Source organism: Micrasema longulum, unplaced genomic scaffold (genome assembly GCF_059751315.1).
Source record: "Micrasema longulum isolate JH-2025_06_02 unplaced genomic scaffold, ASM5975131v1 h1tg001714l, whole genome shotgun sequence".
NCBI classification, from domain to species: Eukaryota; Metazoa; Arthropoda; class Insecta; order Trichoptera; family Brachycentridae; genus Micrasema; species Micrasema longulum.
The window spans coordinates 4,595-30,481 of record NW_028278892.1 but is presented as its reverse complement, the minus strand read 5'-3'; the positions used below and the strand labels follow the sequence as shown (position 1 = coordinate 30,481).

At 31.1% G+C, this 25,887-nt stretch overlaps 1 protein-coding gene across 1 annotated transcript in view; it reads right to left on the bottom strand.

Moving 5' to 3' along the window:
- LOC148274245 (uncharacterized) overlaps positions 1 to 20,319 on the bottom strand; it is a gene marked incomplete at its 5' end in the record, with an annotated part of 28,749 nt that extends 8,430 nt beyond the window's left edge. Inside the window, 5 exons of the mRNA XM_088237387.1 lie at positions 415 to 556; positions 660 to 766; positions 2,125 to 2,312; positions 2,844 to 3,053; positions 20,230 to 20,319. Of these exons, the coding sequence (XP_088093513.1) occupies positions 415 to 556; positions 660 to 766; positions 2,125 to 2,312; positions 2,844 to 3,053; positions 20,230 to 20,319 (737 nt within the window). The remainder of the gene's footprint in view (positions 1 to 414; positions 557 to 659; positions 767 to 2,124; positions 2,313 to 2,843; positions 3,054 to 20,229) is intronic.
- Between the last annotated feature and the right edge of the window lie 5,568 nt (positions 20,320 to 25,887).

The following is a 25,887-nucleotide window of genomic DNA, read 5'->3' as shown; positions in this document are numbered from 1 at the left end:
TATATGTTCGTGCTCTCTCTAATACAGATGTATTGCTGTATTTGCGGACATCATTCTTCGGGTAGCACGGTTAAATATTTTTTTGTATTTAAATCCAGGATAGTTGTATAAAATTTACTTTCCAAATTCGGTGTAAAAATGTCAATTTGAAAATCACAAAAAATACAATTTCATCATTAAAAAAAATAAGAGAGATATATCAAGTCTTGTATCGTATGTCGACTAGTGTGACATCACAGCCACACAAGTGTCAAAAACAAATATGCATATACATACATACATAGATAGCTCGAATGTCAGAGAAAGTATGAATTAATAAAAAAACGTGTATTGTTAATTGCTTTGCACAACTGTCTGAATAAATACATTATATTACAAAAGTTAATATAATAATCATGAACAAATTGAACTTACATAAGAGGTCTATGCGTACTAATAACAAAGTCTGGTTTTGAGTTTTTATAAACGAGCCTGGAAGAAGTCTGTAACCACTGCCATTGGCCCTCTTTGGTCTGGAAGCGATATGCAATCATGCCGGAAGCGCCAGTTTTCAATACTAAAAAAGAAAAATCACAATGTAGTCCGATGTTAAATCATTATTTTTTTATGTCCAAAAGTCGGAAATCAAATATGAAATAAAATGCTCGATCAATACTTACATTCTTGGTGAGCACTTGCCACATACGCAAGGTCATCATAATGCACCATGTCATAACCACCCATGTTAGCTAGTTCTGAATCCGAATAACCAAGAAGCAACTTTCCCCTGAAATAACATAAACACACACTGTTAATAAGAATATTTGTAATATATGTATATACCACACACGAGTGTAATATTAGTTTTAACACAACCAGTTTCAGATATTATGAATTACCCAACATCAGCAGCGGCAAACGGTGATTTTTTATCGGTAAGCTACCAAAAATGTTCAAAGAAATTAATAATGCCAAAAAGGGCCGCGTCGAGCGCCACATGTCCTATGACATATTATGTAAACTGTATCAAAGAAAAATAGTTGAAAATGAACAATCTTCAAATAATATGTGTTTATTATGTTTATTACTTAATAAGGAAATAACAGCAACTGTTTTTAAGAATTTAAATACAGCATACAAGTTATTTGCTAATTTCTTTGTTTACTAGGAACGGGCTGGGCACTGGGCGGGATTTATCTATATTTATATTTATTTTTAGGGGAAGACATAAACATTATCATCATCATTCCCTATTTGCGCCGAATGGTGCAAAGGGAACTGAATTGGTACACCAATCACAGCGTATCTCTATCATTTTTGTTACATGAAGGTAAGGTTATCAATCTTACGCCTCAGGTACCAGTCCAGAGACTATGAAATATTATAGTGTAAAAACACCCTTTTAAATCATATTTCATATCAACCATGCCGGGAATCGAACCCAAGACCTCTTGCATGGTAACCAAATGCGCTGACCAGAGGCCGAGATATAAACGGTGATGGTAATTTATAGTGAATAACAATTATTTTATTTATTTTCCCGTTAATATGACTACTATATAACATTTTTATCGATAGTAAAATATAATGGTAAGCTGTGCATAATCGCTTATGTGGACGCTTCGCCCCTGCAACCCAGTTGATATTTACATCTGATTATGGGCAGTTTAGAAAACCTTGAATTGGTTGTGTTATAACTTATGTTAAGCCCGTGTGTTGTATGTATATATGCAATGTGTTTTATTTATAATATATTTAAAACATTATTCTACAAAGTAAAAGTTGGAGCTATAAATGCATAATTAAAACCAACAGCATGTATGGAATGATTAATTATTTTACCTCTATCTAATCTGCAATCAATCAAAATATGAAACAATTCTAGACATTATTGAAATATCACTCCTTCATAGGATGGGGAACGTCAAAAGAATGACTTAACACTAAATACCCCATACAATTAGTTTCGTGAAAATTGATAACGTGGTCCAACTAAATACTACGCAAAGGAAAAAAGCGGCATATACCATAAATCGACCGACAAAACTAGATATAATCATTCAATCATGGCACTCAGGCACACAAATTAATGAATCTTAGATGATTGCGAAAATAAGTGACGTTGTGTGGCTTGGTAGAACTTACCTTTGATCCATCGACACTAAAGCAAGATCGAGTTTGTGCTTGCTCTTAAACATAACTTCTTTTTGTGGTATCTCCAACAGAGACGGTGGACCAAAAGGAGTGCAGATGGCAAACAAAGCTAAAGGGGGCTCCTCGGTTTTTCTATTCTGTCCGTGGAGTACCTTGACGCGTCCTCTAATATCCAACCTCTGTAAAAGGAAAACAAAATTATTATTATTACAGACTTATTATTACAGACATTCAAATTTATATTTTTTGTGTTTTGTTACTTGTTACTTGTGTACTGATTTTATTTCTAGTTTGGTCAACACTTAAATGTTTCTGGACTAAAATATCTGTCCTCAGTTGCAAACGGATGCAAATCCAAACGTCAAATGTTCGAAAAGAGCCAAAAGAATTTACTTTATCTAATTGATATCTAATAATTTATAGATATAAATACACTGGTTCGTTCATTATAAGACTTGCATTTCTTTGAAATCAAAGGATATGCTTATAAACTGGATACGAAAATCGAAATGTCACTTCATCAAATTCTGGATTTGCATCCGTCTGCCTCTGAGGTACAAATATTATATTCTACACTCTGGTCTGATTTTTCTTTATACAAACGTATTCCCTTTTTTTCTCTCTGGATTTTGGCACTGATTTTTATATTTTTATGAATTGAGATCTGTTTACTACGTCTATTTTGATAAGATCAAATGTTTTTTACTTACCAGAAAACCAGAAGTGTTGTCCAGCAGGCATCGGAAGCGGACGGTAAAGGACCTCTCCAGGAGTTGGCAGTATTCTGGCCTGAGGGCCTCAGCCAGAGAGGCAGCTTGTCTGTCTGATGGAAGGAAGGAGTTCCACATGAGCTGACGCTGAAGTTCTTCCCTGTCCTCGGAGTGGACCAACTCGTATACGGACTGGTGGACTATGTCAGACTAGAAATAGAATGATAGATAAGTTTGATTATTGTTTGTTTGGGGGAAACTTAAAAATGGTTTGCATTTACATACTGCATCAAACCTAAATATATTCGGGTTCAGTGCTAAAATACGGGGTTCATTGGCAAAAAATACAAGGAAATACATGCAATACAAAATAAAACAAATCAAATATTTGACATCGAATTAAATTGCAAGAAAATAATCCTAGCAGCTTCATTAGATAGAAAAATTCCTGTTTTAAAGCTACATTTAAAATATATGTTTATACTATGATATATTATAATAACAATTTAGTACGACATTGTGATAAAAATAAAGAAATAACAAAAATAAAACACTAAAAACAATTATGAACAAGTTGAAAAATTTGAAGGAAACATAAGAGAAAACAAAATAAAATAAAAAGTAAACGAACATAATATGACAAAAAAGTAAATAAATTAATATTAAAATATCTTTATTTTTTTTTAAATTGGCAACTAACAGTTCGAATTCCAAAAACTAAAAACCTTTGTAAAGAAAATTACAGATATTAAAATAATGTATGAATCAAATGAATGAAAAATAAACATTGAATATTGAAGATTGAAGGCAGCATTAAATTTTAATTATTAGAACCTCATCCAGCTGACTTCTTCGATTCTGAGGAGCCACTTTTTAACTTCAGCTAGGAATTTATTTTTGCAAGAATGAGTCATTTCTTGAGGTAGCTTATTATACCATCGAGGTCCTATAAAATTTTAGTGTCTTTGGGAAAAAATTGTCTTTATTTGAGGAACCACAAGGCTACCTTGAGTTATGGCTCTGGTTTTTTTGGAGTGTATTTTGACTAGTTGAGGTTTCTTATCATAAACACCTTTTATCAGGGTCATTATAAATAACTGTCTCACATTCAATACTTTTAATTTGATAAAAAGTGGTTCTGAATGGCACTGAAATGGTATTTTGAAAATAATATAATTAAATATAACTTGCTATTTTGTTACATTATCGTATCTGTATTTGTTTTTTCCCATGTTTCACACGGGTTTTATCAATAATTCCATCCCTTGAGATTAACAAAGATTAAAACCTAAATTCTTGTAATTCATATTTTTCAAATATTTATTGTACCCAGATACTAATCGAACCAAATTTAGTTAGGTTCATAGTATGGAAATATTTGTATTGAAACAGACGAAACACATTATCAATTTTAAAAAGGAATTGTAGAATTCAAAATGAATAAGTTGCATTATTTCTTCTTCATACTTCTAACCTTCCCTTCCACTGCTAGATAAAGACCTCTTCCAAACGTTTCCACTCGTTTCTCTCCTTTTTTCATCCTTGTTCTACCAGCTATCTCGGCAATTTCGTCGACCCATCTATTTCGTGGCCTTCCAACCCCACTTTTGTTTGCTCATGGTTTCCACATTATTATTCTGGGTCTAGCTGTCATCATTTTGTTTCACCAAATGTCCTGCTCACTGCCATTTTAATTTTGCTAAATGATCTATGATACCTACGACTCCGGTTCGACACTTAATTTCTTAAAAATTAATATGCTTAACATTACAAAAAAGGAAACGGAATTTCATATGATGAAATTTAATTATTTATACCTAAATGGCATATATTGCTTTAAACATATATTGAACGTTAATATTAAAAAAATACATATGAACATAAATATATAAATACATAACAAAAACTGATAAAATTGCTTAACTATAACAACAGGAACAAGTAGGTAAATACACATAAGCAACCAAAAGTATTAACGAAATATATACATAAATATGAAAAAGCAAAAAAGAAAAAGAATTTTAAACATAAAGAAATGTTTAAGAATTAAATTGCGAGAAAAAAAAATCAGACTCGTTTTATAATTATCAAGTCCAGAACCAAATATATCAGCCTTGTCCTAAAACTGATTACCATATCTGTGGAGCCTAGAGATAGACGAGTGCATATGATAGTTGGTCCTAGGTCTTGAAGAACAAAAAGGAGATCTGTGGCGGGTATGTAGACCAGGTACACGGAAACACACCAACTCCAGCAAATTTGGACAGTCAATGAATGAATCGATCACTTTATAAAGTAATATTAGGTCAGTAAGGGTTCGTCTGTCGGAAAGTTAAAAAATGTTTGCTGAAGACAACAATTGATTATATAACAACTGTTGTTTTTCCTTAATAAATAAAAATAAAAATTAAATTAAATTAAATAATTAAATAAAGCAGCTGGAATATGTAGTTTAAAATTAATATATATTTTAGAAATTTCTTCTGGACGCGTTCGAGTGAATCAGAATGTACACTATAATAGGGCGAACTGACTGGAGAAATATATTCTAAACGACTTCTAACCAGGGAACAATAAAGTGACTCGATAAATGTGATATTTTTAAATTTGCTAGTAACCCTACAAATAAAACCCAACATACTAAGCGCCTCATATAAAATCTTGTCAATATGTTTGATAAATGTATGTTTGTCATCAAAAATTACGCCAAGATCCCTAATGAAATCAACTATTTCAGTTATTGCGTAGTTCAACAAATAGTTGAAAATGAAAGGTTTTTTACTTTTATAAAGAAGTAACCTGGCATTTATCTGTATTGAGAAACAGATTATTTTTATTGCACCACTCGTGAATTCTGCTGAGATTCATCTGCAGGGTATTTGCAATCATCAGTATTATTAACAACTCTATAAAGTTTGAGGTCATCAGAAAAAAGTATCAATTATATCATTTATATAGATTAAAAATAAAATAGGTCCTAAGTGCGATCCTTGGGGTACGCCGCCTGTTCCTAAAAAACCATAAGAGATATGGGATATAATGATCTATGATATCTAGGACTCTGGTTCGATGCCTAATTTCTTAAAGATTAACATGTTTAATATTGCAAAAAAGAAAACGGAATTTCGCATTACGAAATATAAATTTGATAGTCGAAAAATAGTATTACTTCTAGCCACTTGAACTTTCTGAAATATTCTATTTCACTACTCATTCTAGTTATCGAAGGTTTCCACTGTACGGATAGTCCAATTTATGTCCTAAAATCTATATCGTGTACAGTAGGCCGTATATTGTAACTAATCCCTGCTCGCATGATGCTTTCAAACTAAAAATGGCTTTGAAATAGCCACGGTCAAGTTGCGTAGCAAGTAGATTGACAGGAAAGACTTGACGAAGAATGATCGTGGCTCACTTTCGATTACCTGCCCACGTGTTAACTGCTTACCGGAGCTGAGTGGCACGCGATTGCCTGATATACCCGTGTTACAGTTACCATTACCCTACTGTTACCCATGTAGGGTTACCAGCCACCATTTACCAATTACCAATTACCAGTTAGCCAAACTAATGCCCAATTGATTTGACAGAAGGGTTCAATCGCTTATTCCGTAAACTTATAAACGATTGGTATTTCGTTATTTATGAGCACCGTAATCCGTGAATACTTAAAAAAAAAACAGTATATCTATTTTTCAAAGCCAAAATAATTTTGTTTACAATTCAAATATGCGAAAATAGAGAATTAGAATAGATTGCCTCGTCAAAAATATAATATTCATTTAGATTTACTCAGTAACTCGATTTGATTAATTATTTAAGAAATCCACAATGCGTTTTTAATTTCATAAATGCACGTTTCAATAAATGAGGATGTTCAGTACTACGGGAAATCGGATGTGAGAAATATTTTCTTGCCCACGGCAAATATTCAATTTTGAAAAAATTAAAAAAATTGAATTAGAAATGCGCCGATAAACTTTCATTTATTATTATTTTGGCGCGATCTAGATTTTTTTTAATTTTGTACATTATTTTGAATACATAAATAAAAAAATAAAAAATAAAAAAAATATATATTTTTTAAAAAAGGTTAGAGTCTTAAATTGCACGGCGGACTTTCATAATGAATTTAATAAAAATGAACTACTTTGAATGGCGTCACTTCTGAATCATAGAGTGAAGTGATAGACTTCCTGTTTACAGGAAGCCAACCCAATAATCAGCAGAACTCACCGAAGAGAACTAGTGACGTAACAGGGGGAATAATTTCAAAATCACAAAATTTATGCAAAATAGTAGCGCTGATAATACAATAGATACATTTATGTTATACATATATATGTTTTAATTTTGGCTTGGTTTAATAGACTATTAACATTTTATTTTTTTAAGCCACTGAACATCTTCATCATTCCGTTAAATCAACACTGCAGGTTTTTTTTGCATATTTCCATTGCCTTCCCGTCAGCATCTATATATACCGTTAAAAAATTCTAGTGCTGTGGGTGTTTTCAGAAAATTTAGAAATATTGTTTTTGTAATCAACAGTATTTTCAAAAGGTGAATATAACAGTTTTTTGTATGAAAGCGGCCTGGCTCTTTAGCCAAAAACAGCCAGGTAGCTTCATCCAAAAAATTTACCTTGCTGCACCCGATAACACCAATATATCATTTTTCCAAAATTATGGACTGGCTGCTTTCTGCACAACAACGTTCATTTAACCATTTCGTATTAAAAATATTTTATTTTCTTTTTGTTAGGGAAAACGTCAGAAAATATACAACAAGTAATACATGAAAACGAATGTATGCACTATTAAACATTTGTATAAAACATTCCAACTGTTGGGTAGATTTGATTATTCACGCTTTTCACAAAAGTAGTGGCCTCCGTGGTGTAGTGGTCAAGACGCTTGACTCACACATGGAAGGTTCCGGGTTCGATTCCCGGTAAGAACTCAAAAAATAATGTGATTTTTCCCAAGCCTGGGTGTTCTGTGATGTAATTCACCACTGTAATTGGGCCTCCTGGCCTGTTGTGGTGCAAAAAAAAAAAAAAAAAATTGCCATTATCTCAGTTAAGATTTTATATGGCTTGCTTCTTTCTGTATAAGTACGTGAAAATGTTAACAGTATCGTGATTAAAAAAGATGCCTGTTTAGGCATTAGTGATATTTATACTTGGTTATTTAACCATGTATAAAAATCAGTAAAGCTTGTATTTTTTAAATTATTTGATATAAAAAATTCAATTAAATCTGGTTGCGGTGCTGTAGCAAGTGTCGCGGACTCACGGATCAGAGATCCTAGGTTCGAACCCCACTCTACCCCAACTTGATTTCCGTTTTCTAATAGTAAGTTATTTTCAACTCGTGTAAAATGGTCGCCAAAATGTTTATATTTAGGCAAATTATCAAAAAGCAACATTTACGTTGTTCTTTTCGTAATTTTACCCATTACGCGTTTTTCATTTTGTCTTATTAAAACGATATACCTGTAAAACTTACATATTCATATACCTAAACATAGTTTTGTTCGATAATTATATAAATAAATCAAACGTACCAAAATTTCATAAATAGTATTTTATCTAGCCCATATATTATGCGTACACATATGTTTCGTATAATAACAGGGCGATAGATTACATCTTCAGCACTAACAATATTGTCGACCGATATTTTTCTTAGCATTTTTCTCTTTTTCCTTTTTCTTATCAACATATTTAACTTTGTGTGGATTAGCACGATCGTCGTGTAAGTATATTACATGATTATAAAATTTGCATAAACGTTTTTTTTAATACACAAGAAGCTAATTTATGAAACTCAAATAAGTATTTTTTTAAGTCAATTAAATAACACATGACAGCCCTGCTTCAAAGTGTACCTATGACCTGCTGGAAAATCATTTTACGAGCTTTTCATAGAACTTTCTTCATACTAAGGAGCTTAATTGAAAATAGAAAACATGCCAAAACGGCATCAACATGCACAGACATAAATATTTAATAGACAACTTGAGATGTTCGTTAAAACAACAAATAAAAGTTCTCTCTACTGTGGAAATTTCATTTCGTGACAAAATATTATTATTTTACGTATGAATTTTTACTACTATTGTGAAGACATAAATATTTGTGATAATTTAAAAATGTTTATAAAGTCATTTTTCTTTTTAATGTATTGAAGACTGCTAGAGTAAAATGTTAAGTTTTTTTTGGTCTAGACTTGACTTTTTGTATATTTTAAACGATGAATTTATTAAGACATTTAAATCTATATTCTAGTTGAGTTTATTCTTTTCTTGTTTGCTTTTTCGATCAGTTTTATTAGTTGCTTATTTTATTAAAATATGACGTGAAAAACACAAATTACAGCGTTTTAAAACCTCACCTATTAAAATGAATATACTATCGGTTCCGTTTTTACATCTTATCGTTATTGAGTGTAGTGGTGTGGACTCTGGATCAATGTTTAAACTTGTAATACAATATAACTGTTGCTTATAAATATTTGGAGATAACGAGTCAAAATATAGCCAAAATGCAGAATGGTTGAAATTACATAGTACGAACAATTATCAAATAAACTGACCATTGCAATTACAGATCACAGATCATTATCCCCGATATTTTTAAGACTTCCATGTTCCGTTAGTAAAAAGGTTCTTTATTATTATTATTATTTTAATGGATAACTTATAAAGCGCTATTTTCGTACTATAATACCTCAAGGGCGCTTTACAAAGTGATTATATAAAGATCTAAATTTATTTTTTGCTTTTTAATTTGAGAAAAAATAATGTAATTTGTCACCACATGCTAAGAATTATTTAAATGATTTAAAGAACAAGTTTCTTCCGAAACATCACTTCACTCTCACAGTTTCGAAACTCTGCTGGGAGAGCATTCCATGCCGACCGCATATGCGCGTTCGCCGAATTTAGTGCGCTGCTTGCGTAGAGGTACAATAACTTTTCCCTTCGACGCAGATGTAGCTGATCTAAGCGTAAGACGTCTGTCAGCTAGTTCATCTGGAATGCAAATTTCCCTTAGATATTCTGGAGCAAAGTTGTGCAGTGACTTATACATAAGCTAACAGAGTTTGTATTCCACCCCCTGTGGAAAACGCAGCCAGTGTGATTCCCAAAGTAGTGGAGTGATATGACTTAACTTAGAGATTCTAAAAATAAATCTTGCTGCGGCATTCAATACAAACTGTAGGCGAGTCCTCGTATATCTCCTTTAAATGAATTAAATAAAACCTGCTTTTTTTGCACCACAACAGGCCAGGAGGCCCAATCACAGTAAATTACATCACAGAACATCCAGGCTTGAGAAAAATCACCGTGTTCTCACCGAGAATCGAACCCAGAACCTTCTATGTGTGAGTTAAGCGGCTTGACCACTTCACCACGGAGGCCATTAAAACTGAGAATGCTCTATTTGCAACATTAAAACTGAGAATGCCCTATTTGTTTAATTTTTAAAAACTTGTTATGCCTTTGTATCATGAACGAGTCTTGCCAAATTTACTACTTTGATAATTATTGTGTTTTTCTTATAAACTTTTAAAAAATTCTAGAATTTCATTTTTCAATGCACTTTGTAGCTGCAAGACGTTCCATAATATTGGATTCTATATTATTTCATTCAAATTGTCAATAAAATTATTTCCAACTTAAACGTCAACTATAAATACAAGTAGATTCTGGATATTCTAACTGCCCGTGTAAAAAAAAATCTAGTATAATGTATTCCTCAGCACGGAATTTACCAGTAAGAAATACACTATAAAAAATCTTTGTATCAATGAAACATTTAATCAATGTATGTAAGTCAATAAATCATTGTTACCTTTTCGACAAAAAGAATATAAATAACATGAAAAAAGTCAAATAAAATAATCCGCTTTCCCGAAATTTACATAAATCCGGCGCTTATTTACTGTGATGCAAATGGCTCTATCAAACTTAAAAAAATAATCATGAATATGAGAATAATATAAATATAAAAGCAGTCTAAAATACAGTCCGTTTAATGAATTATTTTTTAGATTTTGGCATTGGAAAACTAAGCCTTATTTGGCTACCTACGTAAAAAAAGACCCGTATACTATAAAACCTTTTTATTATACTTAACGACCGCAGAATATGTAGAATACAGAATACTGCACCTTTAGAGATCGTTTTCATTAGCGTGGACAATGTTGAGTAACCAAGGGATAGTTTTTCTAAGGGGTGAAAAGCTTCCAAGCGGAACTATCCCTTTATAGTTGCGGACACAATCTAATTCCTGTGTCGCGTACCTTTTACTTATGTAAAGATCATTAGAAATTTCAAACAGACTTTAAAATAAAATAGCATTTTGAATATACATGAAATCAAAGGAATAAATCTTGCGCTCCAGACCGGTCCAGAAATTATAAAACACTTTTTAAAATAAGCATTTCACGTCAATCATTTCAGAAGAACCCGAGACCTCACACATAGTAAGCAATCGCACCAACCAGTGCACTACGAGATAGATTAACCTTCACTCGATTTCCTTAAATACTTGCATATAATATTATAATCTGTGCATGTCGGTGTTAGTTTCTAATTACACGTGTCCTATCAGCACGTTGGTTTTTATTTTTGTGCAGATACTACAGCGAAGGTATATTGGGATTTGCATGTAAGTATAGTAGTTAGCGTCCTAACAAAGAGACGGGTACGTCTCGAAACCGATAGACATAGAAAAGTGAGTAGATAAGTGGTTTTATAGAAATGTGTACTAATATTTATCAAAATTAATAATATAAGTGCATTGCCTAATGCACTTTATTATACGGCTACGAGCAAAAAGACAACAAAGATTAAAAACAGTTTTAGTTGTTTAATAATGATTTTTTTCAAAGTTTTTTTTATATTGATAACGGAAAGAAAAAATACGTAATTAAGTTTTTAAATGATATTTATGTTTATTTTGTTAAAAAAAACTTGTGTAATCTTAATGAGAGATCAAAAAGACTGGCATAACGGGACCAAATGATGTATATAGCAATGCGCCCCGAATAAGCAGATAAAAACTAATGCAGGTCGACGCATGTTCACTAAACTTGCCAAACTAACTTGTTCTTTGCAGATGTATTATCATTGTATTTTTTTGTTGTTAACTTTTTCAAATCATTTTGTTGTTGCTGGAATTTCCCTTGTTGATGCGCTTTGAAGCTGCAAGATTTTTAACTTCCATACGCTCCGTATCTGCAGTACATGTAATGAAGATTTTATTTGTAAACAATTATTGATAAATTAAAACACTTCTTATTTTTTTTTTTTGTGCAGTGCAAATGGGGGCTAGATTTCTAAACACCCGTGCGCTATGTAGCTGCATTACATGCTGTCAACTAGCTCTTATATATTTATTTCATTTAACCTTAATGGATCCGGAGAACTAGAATACCAACCGCCTATGCGCTCTGTAGCTGCAAGGCATGTTGGGATGTTTATTGTACAGCGCCCTTGAGGTGATTTTTACAAAAATGACGCTATATAAATCATCCTAAATATATTAATACTGGAAGAAACACAAGTAATAAAAACCGAATTCTCACGTAAAAGTCTTTGTGATTTTATTTTATACAACAAATGTACTTGCGATTTTGAAAAAAAAAAATTGTTTATTAAAAACGTTATTTGAAAAAAAAGAACTGTGTTTTGTACCCTTGTGTTTTTTGTTGATGGAATATAGAAATAAAATAAATCCATTATATTTGCACATATTAATTCAAAATGCGTTGACAATATTTTGAGTTTGTCCAAATTTTTGTAGACAAGGACTGGATTCAACTCCCTGGGGAGCTGTTTATATGAACATATTACAGCAGATATGAAGAACATTTAAGAAAAGGTTATATAGAAGTCTGGGCATCTACAGGGCTTATGACCTGTCAATGGCTGGTTTCAGTGGCCACTTTACACACTGTGTAACATTCACCATTCTGCCCATATTTAAACATCTATTTTCCTTCAATTCTTTCATCTGTTGATGATTGTGAAGTGTAACTTTCACAAACCCTTTACAAACATCAACAGATGAAAGAATTGAAGGAATTTAGATGTTCTATATTACCTTCTCTTAAATGTTCTTCATCTCTGTTGTAATATGTTAACAAAATGAATTGGGATTATTATACTAAATCAGATGTTTATAGTTAATATAAGGGTCCCCCCACAAGTTGATACATTAATTTACCATTAAGAATACCACGTGCACCGGAACTTCCGGTCAGGCGTGTGTTGCTGTTGACAGGAAATAAAACCTATTTAATACCCTCAACTTAAATCCTATTAAAAATTTTAATGACATAACTAACCATATTGTCTTTTGTCCCACGATGGTAAAAACAAAACTAAAAAAGTTTTTTTTTTTAAACAGTATACTTAGATAAATGCCAGTAATTATGTATGTATTTGTATGTTCATTATTATATTTTTGTACCTTTTACATTATTTTTATATAACTTTTTTCTTTTCTTATTCTTTGAATTTAAATTTATCTCGTTTCTATAAACTTTATTTTTATAACTGTTTATAATTATATGTACTTTTATATTATTTGCAACTTCTAAGTGCCTAACAATTGTTAATTGCTTTTATTTTGATACCGATAATGTACTTAATCAATATCTTACGTGGTTACGGCAATGTTAAGACAGTAGTTTTACTCGAGTGTATATTATTTATCTACACCGGTAAGATTAAGAATAATGCTCACTTCAAATATTATTGTTAAAATATATTATATGAAAGTGCTATGTTGACAACTCGTCTCATCTTTATGCAATTACATTGTATAAATCATTTGTTCGTAGTTTGCTTCTATAATATGGTCTCCTAATTATTTTTGTTTATGAAATAAATGCAATATTTATTTATTTATTAACATACACGACACGCAGTAATGTAATATTTACCTTAAAAAGATACATATTAAAAATAAAATAACATTTCAATAGTGTGATGTGAAAATCTTAAAAATTAAATATAAAAGTATTATTTTACATAAATACTATATATATAACACAGCAGTTTTGTATAAAAAACATATTTAGATATAAAAAAAAAATAAACAATGTGTAAAAATAAAATTTTAAAGGAATATAATTTATAAATATTTTTCTTTAAAATGTACAAAATATAAGTATATTAAATACAATGAAATTATTTTGTGTCAAAAAAAAATTCATTAAAAAAATTGTAATAATAATGAAAATTAACGTAATTTAAATAATAAGTATACACGTAAATATGGTACACAATAGTACCCATACAAAAGTAAACATAGAAAGCACTATAATCTAAAAAATGTAAATTACCGTTCATCATCTTTGTAATGATTAAATATAGTTAATTTATATAAGCTATACTTTAAGTGAAAAATATCAGCAACGTCGGAATATTTGTTAAATAAATTTTAAGAAGTACATATTGTTGCCAGCTATAGCACTCACTGAGATATAATTAAACAGAGATTATGCTTCATACAACGATAGTTTGAAATTACGTTCTGAAGAATGAGCGTTGTCGCGTAAACATTTGTGGAGTTAAAAAGACTAAGACTAGACTCAAGCATAGTAAGCGCACTCGCCAACAACTTTAGTAGGAATCGGACTTAAGTCCGCTCGAATTCTCTTCCAGCACATAAATGAAATGTTGTACCTGTTTTATTCAAAATCTTTTTATGCTATGTATTCACTCTCAAAATTACTTCTTATTACGTTAATAACAAGAAACATCTTCCCACATCATCAAGATTAATAAATTACGTATTCCTTCTTACACATGTTTGAATATAAATTAAAAAATAAATACATGTACGAGTCTTTTTACTCCTACATACTGGAAGACACAGTGGGTCGAAGAATGATTTAATAATAAGCACGTAGAATGTAAGTTTTTTTGTCTTGTGGCGTATCGATTTGCGTCAAGCTACCATGCAATATATCCCCGGTTCGATTCCCAACAAAATCAGTGTTATCGTTTTAATCGCTGCAATATGTTATTACTTTTGTGGATCGGCACTTACGTAAGTAATAAAGAAGCCTTCGAGTCAAAAACACTCGTCCAGGACTCTGGTTCTATTTCACACACAAAACTGTATTTCTTTTCGCCAAGGATGCCATTAGTATTTTTATGTAAAATAAGAAAAAGAGAACACAAAAATAAAATGTAATTTTTCTCAAGCCTGGGTTCCGTGATGTAATTCACCGCTGTAATTGGACCTCCGGACCTGTTGTGGTGCAAAAAATAAATAAATAAAATAAAAATAACAAAAACCATTCCAAAATCAATATTAAATTACATTAAATCAATTTTAAACGCATTTACATTGAACTTCGTATGGGTATAATGAACCTTTTGAAACGTTACAATAGTTTGTGCACAGTGTATTTTATTTTATTTGCATAATATGGCACACTTAAAAGGAAATGCGGTCTCGCTTTTCTTTATTCAAATGTATTCCCGTATTTTCCCCCTGGATCGTAGCACCAGGGCAATATTTTTTTGACACACTTTAAATATTTACCATTGGCTTATTCCTTTAGATTTTTTTTGCTGATAAATTGCTTACTATGGGAACTAGAACCATACACAAACATTTTAAAGCTCAGTTTTACCTGCTGTCTTCGGACGCATGATAAACAAATATGATAACTAAAATATAAAGATTCATCTGACTGAATTATTTCACATACTAGGCAACGCCTGAAAACAATTTTTCAATTTTTAAACTTCTTATTGGACCAGATGGGGGTGAAATCCAGTCTTTTGTCTATGAACATTTGGACAAACTCAAATATTGTAATGAAACCAACTGGTCCAAGAAGAAGTTTAAAAATTGAAAAATTGTTTTTAGGCGTTGCCTAGTATGTGAAATAATTCAGTATGATGAATCTCTTCACAACAATAAAGGTTTCAGCTCTTTAACTTCACTAAAATCAACAGATGGAAGAATTGAAGAAATATGGATGTTCAAACATACGCAAAATGGTGAATGTTACACAGTGTGTAAAGTGGCCACTTAAACCAGCCAATGACAGGTCAAAAGCGCTGTAAATGCCTTGACTTCCGTATTCCCTTATTTAAAGTATTTTCATCCCCTTTGTAATTTGTTAAACTCAAGTATTTGTCTTTTTTTTTATTTTAAACCCTTTAATTATAGCATAAACATTGCAAATATTTGTTGGCATAATTTAAAAACATAATTTTTTTTTTTAACTGAATGGATATTTATGTTTTCTGTGTTAATGAATTCAATCGAATCCAATGTGAATTTATTACTGTTCTAACAGAATCCCCGCTGATGACTGAAAAGCAGTTTGTTTTATTCTATTCAAGTTTTGAAATGACACATCTTGAACGCGGGAACACTAAAATATGTGTTTCAAAAAACATGGCTACTCCCCTGTGTAATCTTACGCTGTAAAATAATATAAGCGAACAAATAAACACAATTAAAGTCTTCGGCATATTCTTGAGATGATATAGTCATCCAGCGGGACACAGATGATTGTTACAGATTTATTGGTCCATTACAAACAGACTTCGGGCCAATTAATAGCAGGGCCGGATAACAATTATTGGCATTTTAATGGGAAAGATTGGTGCGAACCGAAATACAAACATTTAACCTCACCGCAAAGCTTCTCTAAAATGAACACAAAAAAAACAAAATACCTTTCTTTGAAAAAAAAAAGTATTTTGAATGCAATATCTTAGTCGTCATCATGCATGAATTAGTAAGCCAATCACAAACGTTCATATGAACTAAGTAGAAAGACACTGAATATATTACAAAAAAGATAAAGAACATTTTATAGAAGTCAAGGCATTTACAGGGCTTATAACCAGTGTGGCTGGTTTGAGTGGCCACTTTACCACTGTGTGGCATTCATAATTCTGCCTGTGTTTAAACATCCTCATTTCTAATTAACATATTACAACATATATGAAGAACATTTAAGAGAAGGTAATATAGAAGTCTAGGCATCTACAGGGCTTATGACCTGTCTTTGGCTGGTTTAAGTGGTCTCTTTACCACTGTGTAACACTTTCAACATTTCCACAACTCTTCCATCTGTTAAATTTTCTAAATTAAAACAGCTAAAACCTTTATCATGTGGAAGAGATTCATCGGACTGAACCATTTCTCCTACTGGCAACGCCTGAAAACATTTTCTTTTTTTTACTCCTTTGTATGCCAAGTAATTATTAACAATATTTAGACTTTGTTCAAATGTTTGTAGGCAGGATTTCCTAGTAATCAGCTGGGAATATAGATGTTTAAACATAAAACAAAATGGTTAATGTTACTGTGTGTAAAGGCTCACTTAAACCAGCCAATGACAGGTCATGTGCCCTGTAAATGCCTAGACTTTCATATTTCCTTTTCAATTTTTTTTCCATCTTGGTTGCAACAAATTTAGACCCACATAAACTCCCCAGGGACGAAGTCCAGCATCTGTACAAACATTTGGACATACTGAAAACATTGTTGATTACACTAACTGGTATAAGAAGTATAAAAACTGAACAATGAGTTATCGGAAAAAATAAACAAAATAGAATGTCTTGAAATATTTGAAATCATTTATGAATCTGAAAAAATATATTAATGATAAATTTTGTTAAATATATAATATAATATTCAGTGGCGAGCGGTGAGTTTTTAAATTGGCAGGCTACAAAAATTTTGATAAAATGTCTATAGCGGTAGTATGACACATAAAAAACAAGTCTATTTTATATTTGATAAATAATCCATAACAAATGGCACCAGCGGCTAATAGTTTCAGTAAAAATATTTTGTAATGTAGCACGAACATTTGATTTGAAAAAATTCATTAAAAAAAACATTTAAAAAAAACTGGAACCCCTAAGGACTCGAACCCTCGCCTTAGTCATTAGAAAACAATTAACTTTTCGAACAAAATTCTAAAACTTTAGGTTTAAGACGTATTTAAATTCGTGTTTTTTCGTCAGCAGAGTAATCTCATGTAATTAAGTTGTCAATAGAAGCCAATAGAGGCGCAACTGATCGCTGTATGGAATAAAGGAATATGATGTAAATTTACTTACCCAAGAAATGCAATGAATTTTTTGTGATGTGTTTTTTCCTAATACTAATGTAACATAAAACATTTCTTTTAATGTCCAAAAAATATGGTAAGCTGCAAATAATCTATTGTAAGAAGCATTCGCCCCTGTAATATGTATAGTATGTAAAATGTAATGTTATTTTAACAAAAGTTTACATCAATTCTTGAGTTAGAAAATTAATTAATTAAGCAGAAATAAATAAACATATATTTAAATTAAAGTGTTTTATACGAATTTATCAAAAAGTAATCATGTTTTATTCTCACATTAAAAAAACATATTTTTGGAAGCAAAAATATATAAAAATCTCCAGTACAGCTCTGAATTCTTATAGACCGGTTTAATAATATATCCCTCCCTGTGTGATACTGGCCGACACCCCATTCATGAATCAAGAGGTATTTTAATATGGGCTCTTACTGCTACGGAGATCGATAAATTATATCGCGGGGTATCGAAATCGGATAAATTACCACTGAAACTTAGAGCCCAATTACAAAACAATAGAACTGGAATATACAGGTACAAAAATAGCACACCTCCACATACATATTTAGAATAATAAGAATATCAATATTTGGCTGATTTATATAGCGCCTTTTTTGTGAAAAATCACCTCAAGGGCGCTTTATAATTGTAAACTTAAACTTACATTCTAACTAAGCTAAACTGACGTTATATTTTCTGATTTAATTGAGGGTATGATAAAATAATTTTGTGGCCATTTACTTTAAGTCATAAATAACCGTGTTAGAAAACGGGAAATCAGTATGGTAAAGCGGGATTCGAATCTTGAACCTTCTGACCCTGAGTCCGCACCCTACCACGAGACCCGTCTCAACCCAGGTTCAACAAATTTTCAATCAAATTCCAGAGCTTTAAAATGTTGTTTTGCGTTCATCTATTTATTCGGTTTTTATTTTAGGAGGTTTCTACAATTTGGCAATTGCCTGCAATAAAAACTTGGCACTTCCATTCAGCACATAATACTTAAAATTTCTCTTTTAGATTATTACTAGTTGCCGCATTAGAACAATAACTTAATCCATAAAAGAAAACCTGGCTTAAATCTACAGTAAACATTAGCCCATTTATATAAGGCCAATAACGGTACAATTGACTTAATATTTCAGAAATTATACATAGTTACAGCACGTTAAAACAGCCATTTCCTCCATAGATTGTAGTAACGGTTGACTTAGTGGCGACGTGGAAACTGATCATTAAAAAAATGATTTTTATTTCCTCAAATTGCCGGTGACATTAACAATTAAATTAAAAGTTGGGTTCGAAGAATATTTATATATAATATTACGATATGCATCATGATGTTTGTTGCTGATGTACCTTATGTTCAAACTATGTAACAGTTTAAAAACAACTTTAGCTCAATTTTTCATCAATATTTATTTTATTCCCTTTAAAGTATTCACTATTAGACGCAATACACATACGCCCGCGTTTTTTTCCAATCTTCATAGCACTTCTTCAATCTTCACAGATTTCGAAATGGCTTTCAGCTCCCTCAGCGAATTTTCTTTTATCACCTCAATCGAGTCAAAGTCGAATTCAAGTCACACGGAGCCAAATCAAGTAAATTTGGTGCACGGGCAACGACTTTTGCGTTGTTTTTGCCCAAATAATCACGTATAAAAGGTGTGTGAGACAACTTTCTATAAACCTAGCCTTTTTTGACTGATATTCTCCCTCGAACGCTTCAATATATCTAAATAGTATTTTTTATTGACCATCTGGCCTGTTGGAAGGAATTCCAAGAACACAACACCATGATAAGAGAAAAAAGTAGTTTACATCCTTGATTTTTGAGCGACTTTATGGTTGTTTTTTCGGTTTTGTAATTAATGCAATAAAAATAGTTTACAATTTGAATAAAAGTAAATGTTACTTGTTTTTCATTTCTATACCTAATAAATTATACTGATTTTTTTTCAAATTATAATTAATATTCACGCCAATAAGGCTTTTCACTTACACATAAATAATCTAAAACATACGTACATAAATAACATTTAATTCATGGAATTCGTTAAAAAATAAAAGAAAGTATAGTATTTAGAAATATAGTACTGAAAAGTATAAAGAAATGAAGTATCATGTAAAAAAAAAATGCTGTTTAAGATATAAAAAATATTTCAAGATATCCAACTTACAGAAATATGGTGGGTATAAAAATGTAAAACGGATCGGTAAAATAGATTAGATTAATTGTGATACTTACTTGATGGAATCCTAGGTAACTCTCGATACTATGAGTTGCAAAGAAGACTTCTCCTTCGCAGGTCAGAATCATCAGGAAGCCATTTAAAGCCTGAAAAGAAACGAAAATCATCTATTTTTTAAATGAACTAATTTGTCAAAATCAATATCACGTAAAGATTAGTCCGCCTCTTAGCGTGTGGTTGACGCGTAAATACCTACCATGCTCGCTTGACTCCTTGGCTAGTATTCTGAACGGAATTGCCCGAGAAGAGACGCTCTGTTAGCGTGTATTTAGTACGAAAATACGTGTAAAAAATGTATTTTTTACGTGCGCTTTTGCGTTCAGAATGCCGCCTCTGGAAGGTTGAATATCGTCGGGTTTCTGACAAAAATTTGTAACTACAAGTTTTCGAAAAATAAGGTGTCTTCATAAACAGCATCGAATAATAATTGTTTAAAAAGTAAATGAAAATATTTCATACTTTGTAAATACAAAAAAATATATATTATAACATTAAACGTACGCTTTTATTTAAATTGTAGATTTGAGATGAGCTTTTAACTTTGAAAGTGCAATATCTCATCAGTGTCCTTAAGGTGATTTTCACAAAAGTGGCGCTATATAAATTATCCAAGTATAATAATTAGTAAAATATTCGTTACCGATTTGTTCCAGGAACCCAACAATATGAAATGTTGTTTCTAAGTTGTATTTTATTGTTGCTTACACATTAGACTAATCACCTTATTTTTATATTAAAAAAATATCAAGATAAGCTGCATTTGTTGTACTAATACAGGTCCTTATGCACCATATATATGGATGTACTTTTATTTTTTCATCATATTTTATAAACAGACGCATTTAAAAAATATAAATAATACATTTAAGACGAAAAGTACAAATAAAAAAATTAAACGAAATACCTCACCAAAAAAGAGACAACCTCTTGTGCTTGGTGTGAGAATTGTGGGATTACATGTTAACTAAACCACAGTCGAAATGTTACTTAGTAATTAAAATTTATTCATTTTTTTTTTTTTCTAAATAATGATAATGTATTTTAGAATTCTTAGATTCGTTAGAATTGTACAGGTAAGAGAGACAACAAATGATAACAGGACTCAAAATGCCGTGATCCTTTTAAGTAAAACGGAAGGCCTACTGATTTAAATCAATAGTCTGTGGTTTTCTTTTCATTGAGCAAATGCGGAGAAATTTAGCCGACATTCCCTCTCTTTCCCAACACTACCCGGGCAAAGATAGCCAGGATACAAAATCCACCTGTGAAATATAAACCTTTGTCAATTATAATGCAACTCCTGTGTAAAAATATGTAGGGTCCATAGTCCATAGTCGATAACACACACGTGTTAAATTAGTTCTCCTAAAATATACTAATGGCCGACGATGTTATGTCATCATTTTCTATCGAATCCAATACAACTTAATAATTATTTTTTAAGTTCCATATTGATTTTTTTTTTCTCTAGAAAATGGATTTTCTGCGTATGTCTCTCACAAGCAACGAAATTCAACAAAATCTGTGATTTTTTTTCAAACGGGTGGGTGTTTCCTTGACCAAATTTAATTTATAATTACGTTGATAAGTATAAACCTTGTACATTTTAAGCAGGTCAAAAATGCTGCAACTTCCATACAAAAAAATCAGATTCTAGTATTATTATCATTTTTAAATTTAGACAGGCGCCGTGGTGTAGTTGGTTTGACTGTCAACTGTGAAACTGGCGTCGCGGGTTCGATTCCCGCCAGTTGCAAGAAAAAAATCCAAGAAATATATTTTTCTCAATTGGTCTGGGTGTTGTGGTGTATTTTTCATTACCTCTTTCAATATCCCCTCTATCTCACCTGCTGACAAGCCTTAAAATAGAGGCTCAGCGGGTTATTCTATTTAAAGAAGTTTATTTCTAGATAATAACTTTTCTATGTATATCTCTCACCACCTAGCTATTCAAGAAAATATGTGTATTTTTTTCAAACGGGTGGGTATTCCGTTGTCGACTCAATTTAATTGATGATAACATAGATAAGTGTGTTTTTATGCTGGCCGATTTTTAAACTATTTTTATAATTTCTCTGTACAAACCAAATATCTGACTGCTTTTGTCTAAGAAAAATTTTTCTAAAGTAATATACATAATTTAATGAAAGACCTGCGTTACTATTTATTTACCAGGCCAGGGTCAAAACTTTTTTTACATTAAGAGGCGTCTGCTACATAAAATAATACACACAAGAATTATTTCCTAAATCAGATTAAAACATTATTAAACAGCGGAATGGCGAACTTTTAAACTAAATAAAGCTCAATAAATACGGTTAATAAGTAAATACTATGGAATTATACGTCATAAATGGGTAGATGGTTTGGCCGATAATTATGGCTTAATCTCAGAAATCGCTAAACATGGCTTTAGTTTTAAATAAACGTGAGAATTATTAGCTCACTGTTGGTAAAACGGTGTGGCAAAACATTAAGCGGGGACCCACCTAGTACATTTATTATTATATAATGGGTTTTTTAGTTATTTTTACTAGCAAAACTTGCGCAAGAGAGCCTCATCAACTTGGACATAAGCAAAACTATATTTTATTTTAAAATTATTATGAAACTTGTAGTGGATAATGATATTATTTAAAGGTATTTTAATAGAAATGAAAAAGTTTTTATGTAAATCAAAATGGTGAATATTTGTTGCGTTTTACAAAGCAGCGCCAGCGTCAGCGTAGGTAAGATTTTTTGAAGTTTTCTTCATTTTTTTAAAAGTAACAAATGATCGATATTTGCTGCAATTGTCAACATGAAGTAACGAAAATGGTAAATATGCGTCGTATGTAAGCTGGTCGATTTGTATTTCTACTAATTATTTTACTTATAAACTTTTATCAAATATTTGACTTGTCAACACATTTTAAATGCCGATTTAATACAGATTTATTTAATACAAATAACCTAAACAAATTTTAAAACTGATTCACCACTGTCATTGAAGCTCTTGGCCTGTTAGAGTGAAAATAAATAGATGCAGACTGGCATAAATATTTGACTTCTTACGATTAACCGAAATATTAAAATTTTGGGGCCATTTTCTTAAAGCCGTAAATAATCTGGGACACCCTGACCGGGAGTTAAAAAGGCAACCCTCAGGACTACAACCCATCTAATATTACAACAGAAGTGAGGAATATTTTAGAGAAGCGAATATGGCAGTATTTACAGAACTTAATCATTGGCTGGTTTATGTGGCTATTATGCATACTGTAGGTATAAAATTCACCCTTCTGACTATGTTGGAATAGAAATATTTCTCCAACTCTTCAATTTTAATAACTCACTGAGAGTTGAAATCCAGTTTTTAAATACAAAAACTCAAACTACAAAAAAAATATATGCCTTTTTTATTTTTAAAATATTACTGACAACTGTTGTATTTTAAATCAATGCTCATTCGATTTTTTTAATGAAAGTTTCTTTGGATTTAAAAAAAGATTTACTTAAGTTTTGCAAGCGCTTGAAAAATGCGTGAAAACAAAACAAACGTTGATTTAATATTTTACAAATCAAATTTCAGAGACAAAAAAAGTGCTGGAATACAAAAAGTACTTGTATCTAGCATAAAAAATAATGTATGAGAAGTAATGTATATGAAGAATAATAAATTCACGAGCAATGTGAAGATAAACATTTTACATGCATTGTTAAAGTCATGTATGTTTTGGTAAAGCCGCGTACGTTTTGGTACAAACATGATTAATGCCGACAAATATGGAGAGCAATGTAACAAATTTACTAAAAATAATTAATCATCATAATCTTGTCCATAAAAAACACCACACCGCGCTACGCTTGCTTATGAAATCATTTTAATTCGAGGGATGCCACTTTTATCATTCATTCAGTATTTTATTTCACTGTATTACTGAAAAATCCGTTTGACACAAAAACGTTTGATGTAAAAAATCGGTGGGGTGGTACTTAAAGTGGTAGCAATTAAAATGAGTTCACGGATAAAAACATCAAATACAAAAATATACATTAATTAACATTTTTTATGTTTGTGAAGTTAAAGAGCTGAAACCTTTATTTATGCGGGTGAGATTCATCCAATTGAATTATTTCACCTGCATACTAGGCAACGCCTGAAAATATTATTTTTTCAATTTCTATACTTCTTCATGGACCAGGTAATTTATCAACAATATTTTGAGTTTGTCCAAATTTTTGTAGACAAGAACTGGATTCAACTTCCTGGGGAGCTGTTTATATTATTATTATTGTTTATATTAATCCAGTTCTTGTCTACAAAAATTTGGACAAACTCAAAATATTGTTGATATACATTAATAATAATAATTATAATGGTTTATTAACAAAAATAACAATTACTTTGTCTGCTACATACATGGGTAATAGATTTCTCTGGATCATGTCTAGTCTGCCTAACTACGAACAACCTGTTTTAAGGCAGACATTTTTATGCAAAATAAACAATAATATTACTACCTTCTAGTTAATTAACCATACAGTTATACAGTATTAAATTATAACATTTATTTTGTAAGAATGTTTTTGAATAAATTTTCCAATTTTTTCGACCTAAACCCAGTAACCATTTTTTTACAAATTTATTACATTTTGTCCGGGTCATGGTTTTGCAATGTTTGGGTAGCATATTGAATATTTTGGGGCCCAGAAACCTGAAATTTCTTTGCCGAATTCAGAGTTTGTGGTAGACCCCATGACTCATCCTCTCGTTTGACTTCTGGTAGGGTGAGAGTGTTCCTTTTAAGATTTGATAGAATAATTTGCCAAATATATATATATATATATGTATATTAAATTTGTATGTAATAATTTCATATTATTTGAAAAATTTCTTCTGATCATGTGACTTCTTTTGTTGAATACTGTTTTTTTGTGGTTTGTTCAATATTTTTAACGGTTACTTGTATAAAAGTTAAAATATAATTTTATTATAAAGTTTATGTTATGCCGATTGGAAGAACAGTCAGGCAGCTGAACGTTATTACTTTGGAGATCGAAATCTTTCACATCGGTGAAACTAAATAATATGTTTAGAAGGCAAATACTTGAGTATTTAACCTTAGTAATAACGAACCATTGTTCAAGGGTTTCTGGTATGTCGTTCCAATGTAACGCCTAAAATATATTGTTATTTTGCTTATTACACTACAAGTCAAAAGTTATAGTTACTTTAAAAATATGGCAGTATTTAAAGTAAATTAGAGGAATCTGTTTATTTATTGATATATAGTTTTTTTTATTAAAAATTTTAATAGTTTTAAAAAAATAACTTGTGGGATTAAAGATACAAAATTTGTTTTAGATTATTTATAATATACCTACAGAATTTGTAATGACGCAATAAGGTAGACAATACTAAATTTGCACACTCAAACAATTATCAATAAACACTCAAACGTTATAATAAATTACATTATCGAAACAAAATTTCATGAAATAAAAATGCGTTTTTTCTATTGGTTGGTACCTACTAAATAGTTTTAGCTTTTCATCACTATTAGCAAATAATTCTAAAAAACAACAACAACAAATCATCACGCCGTTTCCCCGCAAGGGTGGCAGAGAGGATAGAACGCCACATCGCTCTTTCTTTACATACAGATCTCGCT